At 35.6% G+C, this 21636-nt stretch overlaps 1 protein-coding gene across 4 annotated transcripts in view; it reads left to right on the plus strand.

Annotated features, from left to right (window-relative positions):
* NBN (nibrin) overlaps nt 1–21155 on the plus strand; it is a 47777-nt gene extending 26622 nt beyond the window's left edge. For 2 of the 4 annotated variants that reach the window (XM_072603615.1, XM_072603617.1), the window contains 5 exons: nt 5260–5325; nt 15227–15379; nt 16597–16710; nt 19347–19396; nt 20990–21155. In XM_072603615.1, the coding sequence (XP_072459716.1) occupies nt 5260–5325; nt 15227–15379; nt 16597–16710; nt 19347–19396; nt 20990–21020 (414 nt within the window). In that variant the 3' untranslated portion in view covers nt 21021–21155. Of the gene's footprint in view, nt 1–702; nt 945–5259; nt 5326–15226; nt 15380–16596; nt 16711–19346; nt 19397–20989 lie in introns of those variants that run through there. The other 2 variants (XM_072603616.1, XR_011965855.1) reach the window with 2 other exon arrangements.
* The last annotated feature ends 481 nt before the right edge of the window (nt 21156–21636 follow it).

The following is a 21636-nucleotide window of genomic DNA, read 5'->3' on the forward strand; positions in this document are numbered from 1 at the left end:
AACATCCCACTAATGACTGGTGAAGTCTTGTGTGTCTGTTTAAAGTGAACCTTGCCCACCTGTCTTCTAAGGAAAAGTGAATTCCAATCCACTAATTTTACGGGATAAGAAAGCTGAAGGTCAGAATGGAAAAGTGGCTTGCCCAGGGCCACATTGCTAATGTGCTAAAACTCCAGTTAGAGTTGGAGCTGGAATCCAGGTCTTTTAAGGTTAAATCTGATGCTATTTCCATTGTGCCCCATTGTTCATTATCCATGGATAATGTGAAGATGGGTTAAATAGTGAGTTGTAATATGTTGCCTTTAAAGAAAAAGACATGGTTGCATCTGGTTTCTCAGAAGCTCCCCAGGCTTTCCTTTAATTAAAATATTAGCAAGTTGTCTTTGTTCAAATTCCAAACTAAGGACAGAATTATCATGGCCTCCAGCAGACCATGTCATACTTGAAATGGTCCTTTCCAAAGCAGAAATCTGGCCGGTTATCTTAGTTAATTCTGACAAAGCTGAAATGAAGAATTCTGCTCTTCGTAGGGGGTAATTAGCTTCCTTTTGTTTCAAAGCCCAAGACTGACCATCTTGGATGGGACTTAAACCCAGGTCTTCATACTCTTGAGGCCCTATCTCTATCCCCTGCAACATCATGTTGTCTCCCTTAAGTACACATGAATAATGAAGATGACTTGTTTTGCTCTGTTCTCTGTAGGAATTATTACTGAAGCCAGCTACCTCAAATAGAAGACAAAATCTCAGGGTTAAAATGGATCTCAGCAGTCAAGTCCAATTTGAAACTGAAAGACAGTGCTTCCTCTACCCTGCCAAATTGTCTTGCAACTGTAGAACTAAAGGAGATAATATTAACTTAATGTGGATGAATCAATATGACTAATTAGCCAACAAATAATTATTTTGGGGTCTTGAATCACTACTGGAAAAATTCTGCAAAGGGTATGCCTATAAAAAGATAGCATATTGTTTAAGCATGTGTAGCACTTTTGATTTTTGAGATTTTGATATCTACAGTTTTACAAAAGAAGGGTAAACCAATTGTGCTGTTAATTAAACTTTTTTTTTGTTTTGTATAAGTCTGGAACACAGAATTAGGATCAATTGACTTAAAATTGATGAAAGGAAGATTTTAGCTCTGCATTAGTAGAAAATTCCTTAATAAAGCTGTTATGAGAGACAGCTAAGTGGTGCAGGAGATAGAGTACCAGCCCTGGAGTCAAGAAGACCTGAGTTCAAATGTGACCCCATTAGTAGCTTTGTGACCCTGGGCAAGTCCCCTAACCCCAAGTTGTCACCACCTCCTTCAAAAATTAAATAAATAAAACTATGCAGTAGAATAATATGGGCTACCTTGGGATGTCGTTGGTCCCCCAGGGAGACCTTCAAATAAAGACCGTATAACCAATGCCTAGGGTATTTAAAGTGGTATTCTGTCAATGACCAGTTGGACCAGAGGGCTTATAAGAGCCTTTCCTGCTGTGAGATTCTACAGTTTTTACCTTCTCTTTGAAGGGGCTGGCTTTGGGAATAACTCCGGTGCTGAACAAAACAATGTTCCTATGTACTTGAGAAACAGAAGAGCACAATGGATTGAGTAGTCCTTGGAGTCAGGGAGATCTGGGTTTAATTCATACCTCTGACTCATGGTTTTGTGACCCTCATTAGGTCATTTAACCTTCAGGTACCCTGGGAAATCCAGTACGTTGTGGAAGAGTTGCTGATGTTAGGAGTTTTCCACTGGCAGTTTGCTACACATAGGAAACTGGACATCTAGACCTTCTCTGTCCCACCAGTGAAAAAGAGAAACAAGTATACTTAATGTTTCTATAGAAATCTACGGATGATTTGTTAAGTTTTATTTTACAAAGATGCTGTTTGCCTTGAATTACAAGTGGTTAAGAATGCTAGCTCAGTTATTGAATTTGCTGTTTTCTAGGAGTGGGACTGGTTAATCAGTTAAACACGTAATCAGTTAATCAACCTTTCAGTAATGGGCCATAGTGTGAAAAGTGGCATGTTATCAGAACTGGGCCTTTTGAAACATGTTTGAATTTATTTCTTCTATGCCTTCTATGTTCATTTCCTGCTTTCTCTAATATTTTTTAACTTCTCTCCTACCTTCCTTTCCCATGAGACTTTATTTCTGTTCCTTTTCCTTTTTTATTTTTCCTTATTCCTTTTTCTGTTTTCCTTCTCTGACTTACTCTTATCGTGGTACATATGGTAGTAACTGCCATTCTGCTGGAAACCAGATACTTGAATCAGAGATAGTCAAGAAACCATCCAGTAATCTGTATAAATTAATTTTCCTAAAACTTAAGCTTTACATCTATCATTCCCTGAGAGAATATATTCAGTCTAAGGATTAAAGGGATTGCAAGTACTCTGATGCTGTCCTTATCATCATATCATGCTCAGAATCTGAGAGACCACGTCAGCACAACAAACTCTTCAAAATCTCCTTCGAACTTTTCGGCTAGTTTGTTTCAATATGAGAGGGTAGAGAAGAGAGCCTTGAACGTAGTCTTGGGGGCCACTAATACATACTAGGCAAGAGAAGGCTGGAGAAAACAGAGCAAGAACTGGAAGGGAGATGTCAAGGCAGGCAAACCTAGGCTTTCTTCCTCCTCAAATTATATAGTTTTTGCTTATCTTCATACATGTTATTTCCACTCCACCTCCTCCCTCACTCCCACCTGCTTGAGAGTACAAGCTTCTTGAAGGTCAGGACTTTGTTGCATTTTTGTCTTCTTTGTCCCTGGGACTTAATTGCAATGCTTTTTACATTGTAGGAGCTCAGTGCCTTTTAAATAAAGGAATAAATGAGATACTACCTGGAAGGAAAGGATAGTATAAAGGACAGGAGATGGTCATCCACTTTAGCAGTTAGGAGACCATTGGTGACTTTGGAAAAGGCAGTCTTACTAGAATGGTTAGATTGGCAGACAGATTGCAGGGTATTGGTAAAAAGTAAATGGTACAGAAAAAGTAAAGGATATAGAAGACAGGAGTTTAGGATGGGGCTGAGAAAGCATCATGCAAACTGTTCTAAGATGTTTCATGTAACAAAGGAGGACACCAATTGTACATCCTACCTAGACTATTTAATAATTGTTAAAAACTCAGATGATGAGTTCTGTGATTCTCAAAACTTATTTTTTTCTAACTTCAATTTTATGTTTCAGCATTTGTAATCTCTAAAGAAATGTAATTAAAAGGAAAACAGGTGTGCCTTTGGAAAAAATGCCATTTTGATTATTAATCAGTGACTTTAATATAGGGGGCATGTAATATATATTGAATTGAGTTGATTTGTCTTAAGATGGCAAATCTTACTAAAATCACAAAAGTTTCATAGTGTAGGACCAAAATTTTTTACAAGAAAATTGTCACTTTGGTGATTCTTATCCCAAGAAGAAGTCTGATAAAGTGCCAAGATATTAAGACTTGGAGTCAGGATACTTAGGATTGAACCTTTGGGTCTTTGGGCAAATTACATAACCTCTCTAAGACTCTGTGTCCTTGTTTTAAAAAATGGGAATAATAATCCTTGTACTACCTATATTACAGGGTTATTTGGAAAATAAAAAGAGATAAAAGCAGTTATTAAACTTTAAAGGGTTAGAGAGATGAAATTTTAAATTACCATGAAATGTTTATTATTTTTCAAAAATAATTGGTGAAGTCAAGCCCCTTGTCAATTTTAACTGACCAATGGTTTCACACTCAACTTCACAAGCAACAGAGTTATGGTGATCCTGTCTTATGGCTATCAGCAAATAAAATTGCTCACTTAAAAAAAATAAAGTTTGCAGTTTTAACTTAATATAAATGATTTCCTGCTTTTCATTCTATGGTCTCTAAAATATACTTTTTGGAAAGACAGTACCTAAAATAATAGGTATGATAGAGTGTCCATCTTTATACTTTTATTTTATAGCACTTATGTTTATTTTTCACGTTAAAACCAGCCAAATCTTACTTTTTAGTCTCTGAGTGGCTGCTAGTAGGTGACAAGATGCCCACATTAATGCCTGAGTAGCCTGTGTCTCTTCATGTCTCATTTAATGAAATTAGTTTCTTCCCATCAGTTATTCTGTACAAGGTTGGATTTAAATCAGTGGTATCAAACTCAAATGAAAATAGAAACCACTAAAAAGTACATAAAGATCCCTGCTGGCCTCACTTTGACAATGAAAAGCCTAGATTAACATTGTCTATGTTCTATTACATTTTAATTTATTTTCTTAAATATTTCTTAATTACATTTTAATCTGGTTCACACAGTTCATGGCAGTATTGTGAGCTGGGTGTTTGAAACCTAGTTTAAAGCACAGACTGTCTTGCTATTCTAATAGCCTCAAATGCTGATTGGGAGCCAGCTCCAATTGTCCTGATCAGTATCTTGCCACTGCACCCAGATCGCCCCAGAGGAGCAAGTGAGGTTGGTGACTTTGCACAGCCCTCACTCACTCAAATCCAATTCATTTGCAAGTCATGGCATCGCCTTCCTGGCATCATGGACCTCTTAGAGAACAAAGGACAAACAACAATGAAGTAAATGCTGAACAACATTCTCATTTCCCTTTGCAATCAAGGCTACGCTCCCTATTACCTACCCCAGTGACATTGGGTCCTCTGCAGTTGCTCTCCGTTCTTTTTCTACCTTTTCTCATTTTTCATCCTTCTCAAGTAATTTCCAGGCAGCTCCTAGCAGCTTTTCTACTACTTATACTGAATCTTCTCTGCCTGGAGCAAACATCAAAAATAAAGGCTTCTTGTCTTCCCTCATTTATATATTCAGTATTACTTAAGAATTCCATTTTAAGTATATAAATTCACTGGGATCTTTATTGTAACGTCCCCATGAATTTAGTCTTTATGGACCATTTATAAGGGAATTTAATATTCCTGTAACCTCCTTGAGAGCAAGGACTATTTATTGTTGTTTCTGTAGCCCCATCATCTAGCATAGTGATTGGCACAAAATAGATACTTATGTTGTCAAATTGAATCAAAATGCCAGGAGAAAATTTAGCATTCTTTTGCATAGAATATAGTGAGGAGGTCTAGGTGCTAAGGATAGTATCATAAAGAGGTTTTAGTTTAAAAGGATGAGCAAGGCAGTGTTTCACTGTATTAGGATGAGTTGTTTAAGAAAATATATGAATTAGAACTACTTTTACATGTATTAAGTGTAAAAAGAAAGTATTTTATGTAAAGTAACATACAAATCTGCTTTTGTTTTTAACAGCAAGAAAATGAACTAGGGAAGAAATGTGAGGTCAAGCAAGAAACACTTTCTTCTGTAAAAGAACAGGTAACTAGGGAAAACTTGCAATAATTTCAATTAACTTTATAAGAATAAATTAATATTTGATAACTTCTGATGGCAGGAATAACAAAAGACAATTTCCTAAACCTTGCATGCCATAATTTTTAAGAGCCTTACATATGATAGTTCTTGAATATTTTGTTGATCAAACAAATGACTTAGTGGTCATTCAACTGGATGTGTAAAGCTTCCCAAATTTTTTCATTTGTTTGCCTTTTTTTGAGTTTTGGGGTAAATTTGGAGCTGGTTTTTTGATTAACCATTCCCATAACAAATTATGATCATTCAGAATTATATTTTTCTGTCTTCAGGTTTTCACTTCTTGCCACCTTAAGCATAGATTTTTCCATTTCAGATACGTAACATATAAAAGTAATAAGTTATTATCCATTAATACATTCACAATATATGAATTATATATTTCCCTAGTTTAACAGTGAGACTGGTTGATGCTAATAAATCACTTCTTATACTGTAGTCACTTGTATACCAGAGTAATTGTGCTGCCTAGAACAAAATTCCCTAGAATGAAAGCCCCGAATAAATGTGTGTGTGCACATGTGCGCATGCACACATCACTAATGTGCTCAAACATGTTGAGAAGCTTAGCCATGTCTTTCAAGTAAAGTTCAAACTCTTCTGCTTGGTGTTCACAGACTGTCAGAGTTGTGAGCCATACTAGAGACAGTTACTAAGAGTCTTAGCCTCAGCCTCTCCGACAAGTGTCATACAACTTCTGTTTAAACAACTCTAAATTAGGTCTCCAGCTCACTGCTTCCCAAAGCAACTTGAATATTTAAATAACTCTGATTGTTAGAAAGTTTTTTATTTTATTGAAGTATACCTTCCTCTTGGCAATTTTTATCCATAAGTCTTAGTTCTGCTCACTGCAGTCAAGAATAACAAGTCTAATAATAACTCTTCCACATGACAGGTTTTCAGATATTTGAAAACAGTTTTCATCTGTTTCCTAGACCTTCTGTTCTCTAGGCTACGTTTTCCTAATTCTTTGGAATATACTCTAGTTCTTTTATTATATGGCTCTTGTTCCTCTGAGTATTCTTCACTTAATAATTTTGCTCCTTAAAATGTGATACCCAAAAGTGAACACTCATAGTAGACATGGTCTGACAAATGCAAAGGGCAGGACTATGATCTCCCTTGTCCTGGATTCTAGTCCTCTTTTAATATGCATTCCCTTATAATGCCCCAGATCTTAGTTATATGAACTTCTTTTCAGACACTCCTTCCCTATCTTGCATTTATGAAGTTCATTTTAAAAAGATGTTATATATTTTTATGCCATAGCCCTTTCCTGATACACTCTTCCATGAAACAAAAAAGCAAAAAACAACAGGGTCTGACAGTGTATGCAGCATTTTCTAACTTCAGTCTCCCACTTACCTACCAAGAAAAAAAGAGCTCTATTTAATCTTCTGTTTCATGGGACCAAAACTGTTTGTTACCCTTAATCTGAGTTACGTTTCCTTTTAACATTGGTTTTTTTTATATTACTATAGTCTTTTCTTCTCTGCCTCAGTTCATGCAAATCTTCCCGTGTTTCTCAGATTCCTCACATTCATTGTTTCTCATGGTGCAGTGTTCTAGACAGTGTGACAATAATGCTGTACCTGGTTTCATGAAGATCTGGATTCAAATCCTTCTAACACTAATTTTATGTCTAGGTGCATGTTACTTAATCTTCCTCAGGGTTGGTTTCCTCATGTATAAAATAGTGATATTATTCATTGTGGTACCTATGAGTTGTGGATGGTTGTTAGCTCAAATGAGATAATGTACATAAATCATTTTGCAGATTTTAAAGCACTTTATAGATGTCAGTTATCATTCATACACCACAGTTTGTTTAGCTGTTCCCAAATTGGCATTCACTTGGTTTCCAATTTCTTTGCTACCACAAAAATGCTGCTTACAAATATTTTTAGAATATTTCTGTGACCACTTTGGAATACATGCCCAGTACTGAGCTCTTTAGCAGAGGGAATGAACATTTTAATGATTTTTTTTGCATAATTTCAAGTTGTTTCCCAGAAGGGAAGGGTTGGATGAATTCAAATCTCGACCAACTTTTGCTCTCTACTTGCAGCTACTCCAGTGTTATTTCTGTCTTTTATCATCTTTGCCAAAGTGATCAGTTTAGGTGAAACCTCAGAGTTGTTTTGATTGTCATTTCATGTAACATTTCTTTTATGTTTGGACCATTTTCTTCACGTTTATTGACGGTTTACATTTAAGATTTGATTTTTTGAGCCCAAGTAGAAGGCTATATTTGTCCCTAATAAAATATTATCTTAATAGTATAGGCCAATATCTAGTGTTCTCAGAATCTTTTTTAGATGTGTATTCTATCATCCAACTTATTGTCAAACATTTTGCCAAAATTTAAATTATATTTACATTATTACCCTGATTTAATAGCCTACAACTGTGCTCAAAAATGAAGTTAGCCTACCATGAACTGTTTTTGATAAAGCCATGTTCACTACCCCTTAATCACATGTTCTAGAATTCTATTAGGAATTGAAGTCAGGGTCATTTTACTATTATATCAGACCTCCATTTTGTTCCCTTTTTAAAACATGGGGATAGTGGTTGCCCTCCAATCAGTGGTAGCTCCATTTTCCATATTGCCTTTGGAGATTTATGACAGTGGTTCAGCAGGCATCTCTTTTACTTCTTTTAGAACCCAAGATGTAGTTCATCTGGTCCTGGTAGCTTAAAGACAACCAGCTTGACCTTTGCTGACTTCCTGTTGATCCAGTTCAACTCAACATTAGCTATATAATATTCTGATGTAAAGATTATTTTCCTTGGTAGAGAAAACAGAGGCAAAATTATCATCCCATCTGCATTGAGCAGTGGTCTTACCCTTTTTTGTTTTTTATTCCCTTTTTTCCTGATAATAGTGTAAGAAGTTCAAAGCCATTTTTGTTGGCCTCAGTATTCCTTACCAGCTTTAGCTCAATATGAGCTTTAGGATTCCTAACATTGTTCTTACAGAACCATATTCTGCATTTATTATTCATTCAATCTCTATTACCTGACCTTGCTTCCATTTTCTGTGCATTTAAAAAAAAAAATCTGAATTGGTTGATGACTCTACATGTACTTAATTCTTTTTTTTGATTTACTTTTCCATTTCACCCAAATTATTTCTCTTTGGGTCTTTAGAATTTCATTCTTGATACCTTCCTGTCCATCCTTGTCTAATTTCTCATAAAGATGTGAAATCTGCTTTCCAAATAGCAAGAGTGCTTCTCAAACTTAACTTTCCTTTTTCACGAGTTATGAGATAGAATAGTCATTTGTCCCCAAGGTTTCAGTCATTTCTACTTCAGCATGCATTTCCTCCTTGCCGGTAAAAATTGGATCCAGAATATGATTTCCCTTTGTTACTTCCTTCACCATTTGAAAGTAAAATAATTATTAAGAGAGGCCAGGAAATTATTGGCTGCTATGCACATACATACGTTTGGCAGAAGGAAAGCTGCAAATATGTAGATAATATCTCTCAACATTGCTCTATCAGATTTCCATTTCAAGTAATTTATTTCCTAGATCTTTGTACAGGAGTTCTGTAATATATTGCTGTATCTATATCACTTCTTTTTCTCCTTTCAGTGACTTTCAATCAGGTATTTTCTGTAATATTTCCCCTTTGTGGTTCCCATTTTTCCCACATAAACATATCTTTTTTGTCTATTACATTATTTATATTTCCCATCATATCTCTCCTCAGAGTATCATCACTTATAAGAAAGAATTAAAAAGGAAAACAAATAATTCAGCAAAAGTAATACATCAAAAAAGTCTTGACATGTAAGTGTTCTACATTCATAGTCCCCTTCCTCTCTCTGTAAAGAATAAGGGGAGGAAGAGAAAGCATACCTTCTCCTTGTGGCCTAACTTGGTCACTGTAATTTCTCAGCATTCTTTCAGTTATTAAGTTGTTTTTGTTTTTTCCATTTATCTTGTTGTAGTCATAATGTATATGACTTTCCTAGTTCTGCTTATCTTGTATCAGTTCATAGAAGTTTTCCAATGGCTCTCTGTATTTGTCTTTGTCATTTTTAAAAATTTTTTTCCCCAGTTGCATATAAGAACAATTAATATTCGTTTTTAAAACTTCGAATTCCAAATTTCCTTCTTTCCTCCCTCCCCACCCCCCCATTGAGAAGGTAAGCAGTTCGATATAGTCAGACATGAGGAGTCATGTTAAATATATCCATAATAGTCATGTTGTGGAAAAAAAAAAACCTCAAGAAAAAGAAAGTGTTTAAAAAGTGTGCTTCAATCAGTATTCAGACACCATCAGTTCTTTCTCTGGAGATGGACAGCATATTTCATCGTAAGTCCTTACGAGTTGTCTTGGATCATTGTGTTGCTGAGAATAGCTAAGGCATTCACAGCTGATCATTCTACAGTAATTGTTGTTACTTTGTACTCATTACATGTCAGTTTGCATCAGCTCATGCAAGTCTTTCCAGGTTTTTCTCAGAGCATCCTGCTCATCGTTTCTTATAGTACAATAGTATTCCATCATAATTACATACCACAGCTTGTTCAGCCATTCCCTAATTGTTGGACTGGGGAGGTTCCTCAACTTCTGATTTGTAAACCCCAGAAAAGAACTGCTATAAATATTTTTGTATATGGAGGTCCTTTTCCCTTTTATTTTTTGTATCTTTTGGGATATAAACCTAGTAGTGGTATTGCTAGATCCAAGAGTATGCCTGGTTTTATAGCCCTTTGGGCATAGTTCCAAATTGTTCTATAGAATAGTTGAATCAGTTCACAACTCCGCCAACAGTGCATTTTGAAGACTCCTTTTTCCCATGTTCCTCCAACATTTTACCTTTTCTGTCCTATTAGCCAATCTAATAGGTATGAAGTAGTACCTCAGAATTGTTTTAATTTGCGTTTCTCCAGCCAATAGTGAGTTAAGAGTAATTTTTCATATGCCTATAGCTAGCTTTGATTATTTCATTTGAAAACTGATCATATCTTTTGATCATTTATCAGTTGGGAATGGCTCTTATTTTTATAAATTTGACTCAGTTTTCTCTATGTCTGAGAAATGAGAGAAATTTGCTTCAAATATTTTTCTCACAGTTACTATTGCTAACTATAGTTCCTTCCATCATATTTCCCCCCATTTATTCTATCCTTTTGCTGTGTCCCTCCTTAAAAGTGTTTTGCTTATGGCTACCTCCTCCCCCTATCTTGGGGCAACTAGGTGGTACAGTGGATAGAGCAGCAGTGCAGGAGTCAGGAGGACCTGAGTTCAAATCTCACCTCAGACACTTGACACTTACTAGCTGTGTGACCTTGGGCAATGCATTTAACCCCAATTGCCTCATCCTGGGTCATCTCCAGTCATCCTGATGAATATCTAGTCACTGGATTCAGATGGCTCTGAAGGAGAAGTGAGGCTGGTGACCCACACAGCCCTCCCTCACTCAAAGTCAAGTGCAAGTCATGTCATTATTTCTCTCTGATGGCATGGTCTTCTTTGGCAACAAAGGACAAATATACTTAAACCTCCTCGCCTAGTCTGTCCTCCCTTCAGTCACTCCCTCTCCCCCTTCTCTTTCCTGTAAGGAATGAGAGATTTCTATGCCCAGTTGATTATGTATGCGATTCTTTCTTTGAACCAGTTCTGATGAGAGTAAGATTCACTCACTGACCCTTACCTCTGCCTCCTCCCAACTACTGTAAAAGCTTTTTCTTGCCTCTTTTATGTGAGATAATTGACCCCATTTTGCCTCTCCCTTTTTCTTTTTCCCAGTACATTCCTCTCTCACCCTTTAATTTTATTTTTTTATATCATTCCTTCATATTCAACTCATTCCAGTGCCCTCTGTCTATATATAATCCTTCTAACTACCCTAATAATGAGAAAGGTCTTATGAGTTACAAATATCATCTTCCCATGTAGGAATGTAAACAGTTTAATTTTATTAAGTCTCTTACAATTTCCCTTTCCTGTTTACTTTTTTCTGTTTCTCTTGAGTGTTGTATTTGAAAGTCAGATTTTCTGTTCAGCTCTGATCTTTTTATCAAGAATGCTTGAAAGTCTTCTATCTCATTGAGGGTCCATTTTTTCCCCTGAAGGATTATACTCAGTTTTGCTGGGTAGGTGATTCTTGGTTGTAATCCTAACCTCTTTGTCCTCTGAAATATCATATTCCAAGCTCTGCAGTCCTTTAATTTAGAAGTTGCTAAATCTTGTATTATCCTGACTGTGGCTCCACCATACTTGAATTGTTTCTTTCTGGCTGTTCACAATATTTTCTTTTTGACCTGAGAACTTTGAAATTTGGCTATAATATTCTTGGGAGTTTTCATTTGGGGATCTCTTTAGGAGGTGATAAGTGAATCCTTGCAGTTTCTATGTTACTCTTTAGAATAGCAAGGCAGTTTTCCTTGATAATTTCTTGAAAGATGATGTCTAGGTTATTTTGTCTTTTTATTCATGCCTTTCCAGAAGTCCAGTAATTTCTACATTATCTCTCTTGGATCTGTTTTCCAGGTCAGTTATTTTTCCAGTGAGATATTCATATTGTCTTCTATTTTTTCATTCTTTTGATTTTGTTTTATTGTTTCTTGATTTCTCATAAAGTCATTAGCTTCCTTTTGTTTCATTCTAATTTTCAAGGAATTATTTTCTTCAGGTGAGCTTTTCGACCTCCTTTTCCATTTGGCCAATTCTACTTTTTAAGACATTTTTCTCCTCTTTGGCTTTTTGGACCTTTTACCATTTGGCCTAGTCTGTTTTTTAAGGTGTTATTTTCATCAGTATTTTTTTGCGCGTCTCCTTTCCCAAGCTACTGATCATTTTTCATGATTTTCTTGCATCACTCTCATTTCTTTACTCAATTTTCCCTCTACCTCTCTTACTTGATTTTCAGAATCCTTTTTGAGCTCTTCCATGGCCTGAGACCAATCCCTGTTTTTTTAGTGGCTTTGGATGTAGGAGTTTTGACTATGCTATCTTCTTCTGAATGTGTGTTTTGATCTTCCTTGTCACCATAGTAACTTTCTGTAGTCAGTTTTTTTTCCATTGTTTGTTCATTTTCCCCAGCCTATTACTTGACTTTTAACTCTTTTAGAGCTCTGCTTCCAGTATGGAGGGCATACTGTCCCAAACTTCAGGGGTTTTGTGCTGCTGTTTTCAGAGATACTTTTAGGGACCTGTGAGTTTTCAGTTCTTCCAAGGTGTTGTGATCTAAGGAGAGGTGTTTTCTACTCTCCTGGCCTGTGCTCTGGTCCATGAGTGATGACAAGCACTCTTTTCTGCCCTGGAACTGTGAGAGGACATCGCCCCCCCCCCCCCCCCCCACACACACACACTCCCCAGTGTGGCCACCAGCTCTACTGTGCTTGTGCTCTTCCTTGCCCTGGGACTGCCACCCAGGACCATGACCCAGATCTGAGTTTGGGCAAAGCAATAGAGTCCTGGCAAAAAGACACCTGTAATCTCCTTATGACTGGTTGTTTGACCCCTCTTACCATAAGTCTGCTGAGAGCTTTGGAAGCTACTGCAGCTGATTCATTATTTCCTAAGACCTGCTCCTGCTTTGCTATGGCCAGGGCTATTGCTGATGTGGCCTGTGCTGAACTGCATTCCACTCCCACCCAGGTGAAACAGACCCTTCTTACTGACTTTCCAAATTGTCTTTGGCATCTGTGGGCTGAGAGTCTGGAAACTGTCACTGCTGCCAGTGATTCAGTAGCCTTGAGGCCTGCTTCTGGTTTGCTGGGGCCCAGTGTATACTGGCATGGACTGCACTAGACTTGCTCCTCTCTCACCCTGCTATGACAGACATTTCCTGCTGACCTTCCAAGTTGTCTTGGGCTGGAAATTTGTTTCACTCCATCTTTTTGTGGGTTCTGCTGCTCTAGAATTTGTTTAGAGTCATTTTTAAAGGTGTTTGGGGGAGAACTTAGGTGAGTCCCTGCCTTTACTCTGCCCCCATCATTGTTTCTTATAACAGCCATATTCTGTTATATTTGTATACTACATCTTGTGTACTACTGATATACTACCACATCATTTTGTACAGTTTAGCTGTTCCTCAGTTAATGAATGTCTATATTGTTTTTGGGGTACATGAGGTGTTCGAGGAGGACCAGCATTTCTGGTGTGAGGGTTTGCCAAGTCATTTTTAGGGCTGCTTATCTAACCTTGGTATCTACCTGGCACTCAACTCTCACCTGTGTCTTCCAAGAAGCTGTAGCACACCTCAGGAAAACTGTCTTGACAGACTCACTAAACCAGGTTGAGTAACTGCCCATTGGTGAATTAGGAAGGTGTATACCCAAGAATGTGAACACCTCCCCTGTTGGAGTGGATGAGTGAGAACAATTTGTTCCAACAGCCAAAACCACTCAGAGTGTTCCTAGCACCTGGCTAAAGCAGGTGCTGTGGAGCACTGTGACTGTGCTGAGACATCAAAGACTGCAAGGTCATTTACCCCCCCCCCATGCCATTTCTAGTCATTTTGACTTTTGTCCTTCCACTGGACATTAGTGACTGGAAAAGACTTTATGCAGCTCTGCCTCACTTGTATCTAATTCATACTCTAGTCAGAACATTCCTCTGTAATGTCTTTGGTTCTTTGGACAGACAACAACATCATTTCCAATTCTTGCTACTACCAAAAATAGCAGCTGTAAATATTTTGGCATATGTATGGAGACTTTATTTTTAATGTTTACCTCCTTTAGTTATCTGCCTAGCAATACAGTCCCTGGTCCCCAGAATTCTTTCTTCCCTCCCCCCTTTTTAGTTACTTTTGTAAAAAGTTGTGCTTTTCTTCTTTGTGTCTACTCTGGAACCTTTCTTCCACATTGAAGGAATTTTTCATTCTTTCTGAATAACTTGAGTTCACCAAGCATCTTTAACCCTCATTTTCAGCAGGGAGACAGCCTATACTTTCAGCTCAGATAGCAGTTACTTGGCCATGGCAGAAAGATAAACATTGTATACTCTAATGGTAACTACTGGGGCAGCATAGTGTAGTGGGTAGAGAACCAGCCCCAAAATTAGGAAGATCTGGGTAAAAGTCCTGCCCCTGACTTGGCTGTGTAGACTACAGATCTGCATTGATAAAAGATACTTTGCATTCTCTCCCTCTCCCTCTCTCTGTCTTTCTCTTTCTGTCTCTCTCTCTCTCTCTCTGATAGTCATTGGGAGTTTTTTCCCTGTCTTCTAGAAGCAAAATCCATAGTCACTGGCTTTCCAGTTTTTCAAGTAGATATTTAATACTAGTTAATTGATTGTTAATTAGTTTGACTAATTATTCAAACTAATGTTATGTTTCTTAAGTTATTGAGGGTAAGGGGCTTGTTTTATTTATCTTTTTTCTTTGTGTTATTCTTTAGAACTTAACCTGGATAGTAAATGATCAATTTCTTGAGTAAGATGTTACTAATTACTTGAATTTCTTGAATAAGATATTACTAATAGGCCTAAGGTATAAGTAGGGAAGGAAGAACACAGAAAGAAAGAGAGAAATGAGAAGAATGCTATCAAAGTTTAAAGTCTTGTAGCCCCTGAATTATTGTCATTCTCTATCTCATTCATCCATCTCTGAAGGAGCTATAAATGAGTAGTAAATGCCTTGTAAGTATAAAGAAAGACATAAAGGATGTGGATAAATACAAATTGGTTTTTAAACTTAATGAAAAATTGACTTGCTACTGATGGAAATTTATATAGTTACATATTTAGATCTGATTTCTCCATATATTGGTATAAACAATCCTATATTTGTATATTTTCACATCTCTAAGAAGCTTTAAAAATAATTATATAATTTCTTTTTTCTTCATATGCCTTTTTTTTTAAACCCCACTTAAGAATGATAAACTTCAAGATGGTTGTGAGATGCTTCCCAAGAAGCTTTTATTGACTGAATTTAGATCACTGGTGGTTAGTCGCCCCAGATCCATAAATACATCTAGTATAAGAAATGATTATGGACAGCTAAACAACTTTAAGAAATTCAAAAAGGTAGGTACTTATTTTAATATATCATAAGAGGGCATTGTTTGAAATACCTTAGTAAGAACCATTTACTAATAAAGAAAAGCAGTGCTATACTTTGACATTAATCTGCATTATACTTGTTCTGTAATATCTGCAGCTAAGGACAACTTGTGCATTGAGTGTTTTAGAATTGATGCTTGATTAGGATTGATTTATACATTTTCTTCTTTCCGTCAGCCAATCTATAAACTCAGTATTTGGGTTGGTTTTTTTAGGGGGTTGAAGGAAGATGGTATAGAATAAATAGATGTCCTATAAGTATTAAGGATTTATTCATTCGTGCCTAGTTATGTTCTCGGTTGTATGCTTGAATTGCATTTCTTTCTGTTTTGCCTATCATAGCATTTATTTTAGTATGTAAAAAAGCTAAAAGTCATTTAAAATTTTTGGAGTTGTTTAAAACTTAAAAATTATTCTCCTTGTACTCAAGTTAGGGAATAGGAACATTTTGAGAATCTGGGTTGAAACGTTTTAGACTTTTAAAGAAAAATTCAATAGTTTGAATTTCATCTAGTGAATGCATTGCACTTTTTATTCTTGGATGCTTTCTTGTGTTCCATCACGTAAGTTCTGAGGCTGTCTTTAAAGGGTCATGCCAAATTGACTTTCAACAACTATAAAAACATTGAAAATTTTTCTAGTTAAAAATTTCGTACTAAAACTCATATCACAGAAACATCCAGTGATAAGATAGTAATTTAATAAAAATGAACAAATTATGTAAATTTTTTAAATAGTAAAAGCACAAGAAAAAAATTATATGTATTTCTCTGAGCTTATCAGAAATTCATGTTCTGAATTACTTTAAAACAACCACAGTAATAGTAATAGTTGAAAAATTAGAAGCTGTTTGAAAAAACTTAAAAAAATCATTATATAAAACTTCACTGATCTTAAAATACCATCAAATAACCAAGTATTGTTTTGACTACTGGAGAATTAGTATTTTGCTCTTGATTTCAAATAGTATCACTTGATTCTGTCTTGGTAAAGTATGTTAATCTCTACAGTTTTTCAGAGCAACTGAAATAACTTCATTTACATGGCTCTTTGTAAAGTTAATGAGCCTTTTCTGTCTAGTTCTTTTGAAAGTATCATAGTTTCAGTTTTATAATGCATTTTATTATGATGATGATATTATAAAAATGTTATAATAATTTTGGGCCTTTTCTGCCTGATAGTCAGCTTATCCTGGAGCAGGAAAACTTCCATACATCATTGGAGGCTCTGACCTAATAGCTCATCATGCTAGAAAGAATGCACAGTTAGAAGACTGGCTAAGACAAGAAATAGAGGTCAGTAATAAATCATGCTATATCTTTATTTTATCTCTATTTTGTTCTTTTGTGGTATTCTTACAGCACATTTTCAAGCAAAAAATATTTTTAAACAAAAATATACACTTAATCTCAGGAAAATACCTTGAGTTTTCGTTTTAGGTTAATGCTCATACTGGAGTGGTAGCACACAGCTATAATCCCATCTCCCAGGGATCTCTTTAGCTCCTCTTGAGCTGCAGTGGGCTATGCCAATCAGGTATCTCTATGGGGTTTGATAATGAACCCTGAGAAGTAGGGGGCCACCAGGTCACCTAAGGGACACAGACCAGTGTAGGTGAGAAACGGAGAACACCTAAGCATCCATGCTGATCATTGGCAGAAGAAAGCCTGTTAGTAACCCCCACTTTTACAGCCTGGGCGAGATGGGGAGACTTGATCTTTTAAAAATGCAGATTAATCCTCACCAGATGAGAAATGTCAGAGCTATGATGTGTCCATCACCTTATTTAGATATTAATATTTACAGTTGCAAGCCATTCAGGTAAAGAAAATTCTACACCAAAACAAGTGACAAAAACAATTATTGCCTGAGGGAGGTCCAGAGATATCAAACATACTTATCCTAGCACTTTAAGCTACGATTTTCATAGCAACTTTTCATCAGTATTTGCTTATTAGGTGTAAGGAGGATTGTGTAAAGAAGGTCAGTAGCATTATATTCCTGAGCTGCTCTGAGTCAGTCTGTTCATTTACGGATTTTGATATGGTATAGTGTAGTCTAAGAACTATTACACTGACACAGAGAGTCTAGCCAGCTCTGCTCCTAGTCTGGTCTGCCAAGTTCGAACTTGCTTTGTCACCACTAACAAACCATCTTTTTCTCTTTGTTCTCCTGGCTATTGTTTATCTATCTCTTTTGGGGTGGTGTCTTGACATGTTTATTCCTCTGTAAGAGGTCTATTTTTCCTTGTCTTCATCTCCCAATTTTGGAGTGACATTTCCTGTGAATGAAAATGCTAGGAGCTATTTTTCCCATTATACTTAGATTCCAGCTGACTTGCTCCTATCATTTAATTGTATGATAAAAAGTTACCTTATAGTATAAAGTCTGAGCTTCATTTATAGCAGGGGAAGTCCCATTACAAAAACTCCTGAAGTAGTTTAATTGTGTAAGTCAATCAATTTTTATTCTGCCTAACTTGAGGAGGTCTTTATTCCTGCCTGCTAGGATAAAATTTGGCAGTTATTGACAAAATAAATGTTTTGTGACTATTATTTTTTAAAGATACATAAAATTGGTTTGCAGCTTCATGATTAAACAGGTGTTTTTTCACCACTCCCTTGCCATTCCCAAATTTACAATGAAAAGAGCCCATCCTCTAGAAAATACATAACCATACTTTTCCCCTTTTAGGGGTTAGAGAGATGAGTGATGGCAGGATAGGGAAGGTTTGAAAGTAGCATTGTGGAGCAAGAAATGTATCTACTCCTTCTGGCCCTGGTGTATCAGGAGGCATGACAAAATACAATTTTATTTCCATTAAAATAAGATTACATTTATATTTTGCCAACTGGGCTGTCATCTAAGATCCCTTAATAATCCATATTCATTTTTTGATGCTTAGCATTGCATTTCTCTGAACATTTCACTGAAATACACTCATTATATAAAAAATAAACTATTAGGTGCTATTTAGAGTACAGTTCTTTAGAGTACAGTTTTAGAAGCTTTTAAAATCAGAACTAGCCAGAATTGTAAGTCAGTTATTATCCTTTCTGAGTCTTAATGCCATATACCTTGATGAGCTAGCACCATACTCTTGCATCATAAATTTCAGATCCTTGCCTTTATTGCATGTACGTACATGTAAATTTTCTTGGATTTTACATAGCTTTATTATAATTTTCTTTTTGTTTTTCACTACTGTAGGTATTTTGGATGCCAGATGACTTCATATTTTATCTTGCTGTATAGTAAACCTAGCACTCTTCTCCCATATTTTTCTTTACTTTGAATGTAGTATAATTATCTTGATATCTTCTCACCTTTCTCAGTTTGTTTCAGTTATCCCCAGGTGTTCTTGCTGCTGTCTATCCTATTGTGGTTTATCTTTTCCCTGCTTCCTTTTTTTTTCCATTAATCTTTTTACCATTTTACTCTTTCCCTTTCTGTACTTTCAAAACACACATGGCTTAGATTTTATAGCTACTTAATTGGTTCACAATTTTTATGAATTTAGGGTGATTTTATTCTCTACACATATACAACAGATCAAGTGTAATAACAACTCTTGCTATTTCAGTGATATTGATTGCAGTTTTGAGTCTTTCAGGTAACCAAAGCTCTATTTTTTGTCCTTTCTAAAACGAGCCGTTACTGGAGAGTTGCCATTTCATGAGTTCTACCATAGTATATAAAAATAAATAGTTCTGGCGATGTTTGTGCCAACCACATTATAAAATAGTTTACCTTACTAGTATTCTTTTGAATGTACAGAAAATAGTGAAAAAATTATAAAGAGGAAAGAGATATTGATCAGAATGAACAGATATTCACCAGAGGGCAAAATTGTTAAACTCTCTTTATTTTGTAAACAACATATTATAGGTATCTATAATCCATTCTGCTGTCAAACTCTTTATTTTGATAGGTACAGAACAAACATGCAAAAGAAGAATCACTGGCTGATGATCTCTTTAGGTAAAGATTGGTTTATTTCTGGTTTCTAGTGCTTTCAAATACATTATTTCAAAGCAAATACTTAATGCATATGGCCTGTTAGTAGCCTTCTAGCCTTGACGTTGTGTGGTGTGTGCATATCTGTTTTCAGCCTTATCACAACAGTGTTTCATTTTTATATTTTTATATATTTATATTATATATATTTTTAATATTATATATGTACATATATAATATATTAAATGTATGTATTAAATATATGTAGTTTGCATATATATCCTACATACAAGCTTTTTCTTATGAGAAGATCACTATGCAAAATTTCAAGAATTCACCAGACTGGTCTATTTTCACTTTCTGAAATTCTGGATAAATTTATTCATCTTTCTCTTTTTCTGTTTAGCCTAAGTTTAGAGTCTCTAAAGCAAGCTTCATTTAGATTTTGGAGCTTACTATATATCAGTTATGAGATATACCTCAACTTGAAATATATATGCCACTTCATACTTTTAAATATTGGTGTAGTCTAGAGCCAAAAAATAAAATTAATGACACCAGGCTAGCACATTTAATCTACTAGTAATGTAATACGGCTGATAAGTTGTGGCATTTTCATGTCTAAGCAAAAGCATTAATGAATGAGTTCTGATTTAAAGCCAGTTAAATGCCAGATCATTTGTTTAGCCTTAAGTTGCTCATGCATGAAAACAAAAGGCTATATCAGAATTAGAATTGGCTTTTGGTGGGGAGGGATTTAAGATTGACTGTGATTTAATTCGTATTCAACACATTCCTATGGGCATAGTAAAAATGTACCTATCTTATCAAATGTTTTCTTAACTATTATTAACTAAAAGTTGGAGGACATGCAGGGGAATAGAATTTTATGTTTTCTTAAATGTAGAACAAAAAGGGTTTTTAATAAAAGTGTTTAAAATTTTTTTTTCTTCCAGAGAAGAACATAATTCTGTTTTAATTCATTGCCATGTAAATTTTCTGTGGAGATTTTATGTTGTTTTGTTTTGTTCTTCCCCTCAAAAGGAATCTTCTGTAAAGGGGGTATCTGCATGTTCAACTGCCCAGTTTATTTTATTGCTATAAGAAAATATGTTAATGTATTGCAGTGTTAATTTATGCTTTTGATTAAACTTTTCATAGTACTTATGTAGCTTATGAGCTGAATCTATATGTGGGCAGTTTTCAGCCTTAACTTTTGGAGCCTTGGGGAGATGTATATTGATTTTAAGTCACCTTTTAAAGGTGGTGTTTTGTTTTTTTTTTAATTGAATAGTGCTTGTCACAATTTACAAGTGAAGCAGTGGAAATGCAGAAAAGTGGATGGGTAATTGGCCACATTTAATTAGTAAGGGTAGAGATAGGAATAGGGCCTGGTCCTGGGATTTCATTTATATTGGGAACTTTGGGGAAACTTTCTTTACCAGTACAAGTTAGTGATTCTTTGCAATAGCTTCTCTCTCTTTGTGACAAAAGCAAAATTAAAACTACTTCCTTGCTTACCCTTACCCTGCTGAAAAACTCTTTAATCACGTGTATATTTCAGAGTAACAGAAATGCATTTTGGGGTCATTTTGACTTCTTTTTCTTTCTTTTCAGATACAATCCTAATGTAAGAAAGAGAAGATAACTCAAGAGTTAAATAATGAAGCAATTATATGGCAAGCATTTACTTGAATGTTTACAGTTATAATATACAGAAGAGATTTCAATAGCAGATGTTTTATAACTTCCATTCATCATTAAATAAAATACAAAACATGCACTTGTCTTCATGTGGGATAGTTTGTTTTAGTTTCAGATCTTCCAGGAACTTTCCCTCCCCAAAGGTGACAGGTGTCAATTCATCAATTATGGTGATTTTTCTGATCATCTAAGGGGGCCAGCCTTAGTAGGTAAGCTTTTCACATTGATTAGAGTCTTCAAGGTGTAAGCTCTGCTACTTTGCTGATCTCTCCTATCAAGTTTCTTGGATACCAAAACATTTCATGAGGAAGATAAAATTCAAATCAGTGGTATGTTGTACGTCCTGCTTATATTGAAAAATAAGAGGCTTACTACAATTGATGGAAATAAATTTTAGAACAGAAGGGAACATCTAGACATTATGTAATCCAGTCTCTTAATTTTAAAAATGAAGAAACTGACACTAAATTAGTTACACAATTAAGGGGTCTTAACTTCAAGTCCAGTGGTCTTTACTATTTTTGGTTTTTTAATTCTAATTCAGTTCAAGTCATAGTTGA

Source organism: Notamacropus eugenii, chromosome 4 (genome assembly GCF_028372415.1).
Source record: "Notamacropus eugenii isolate mMacEug1 chromosome 4, mMacEug1.pri_v2, whole genome shotgun sequence".
Taxonomy (NCBI): Eukaryota; Metazoa; Chordata; class Mammalia; order Diprotodontia; family Macropodidae; genus Notamacropus; species Notamacropus eugenii.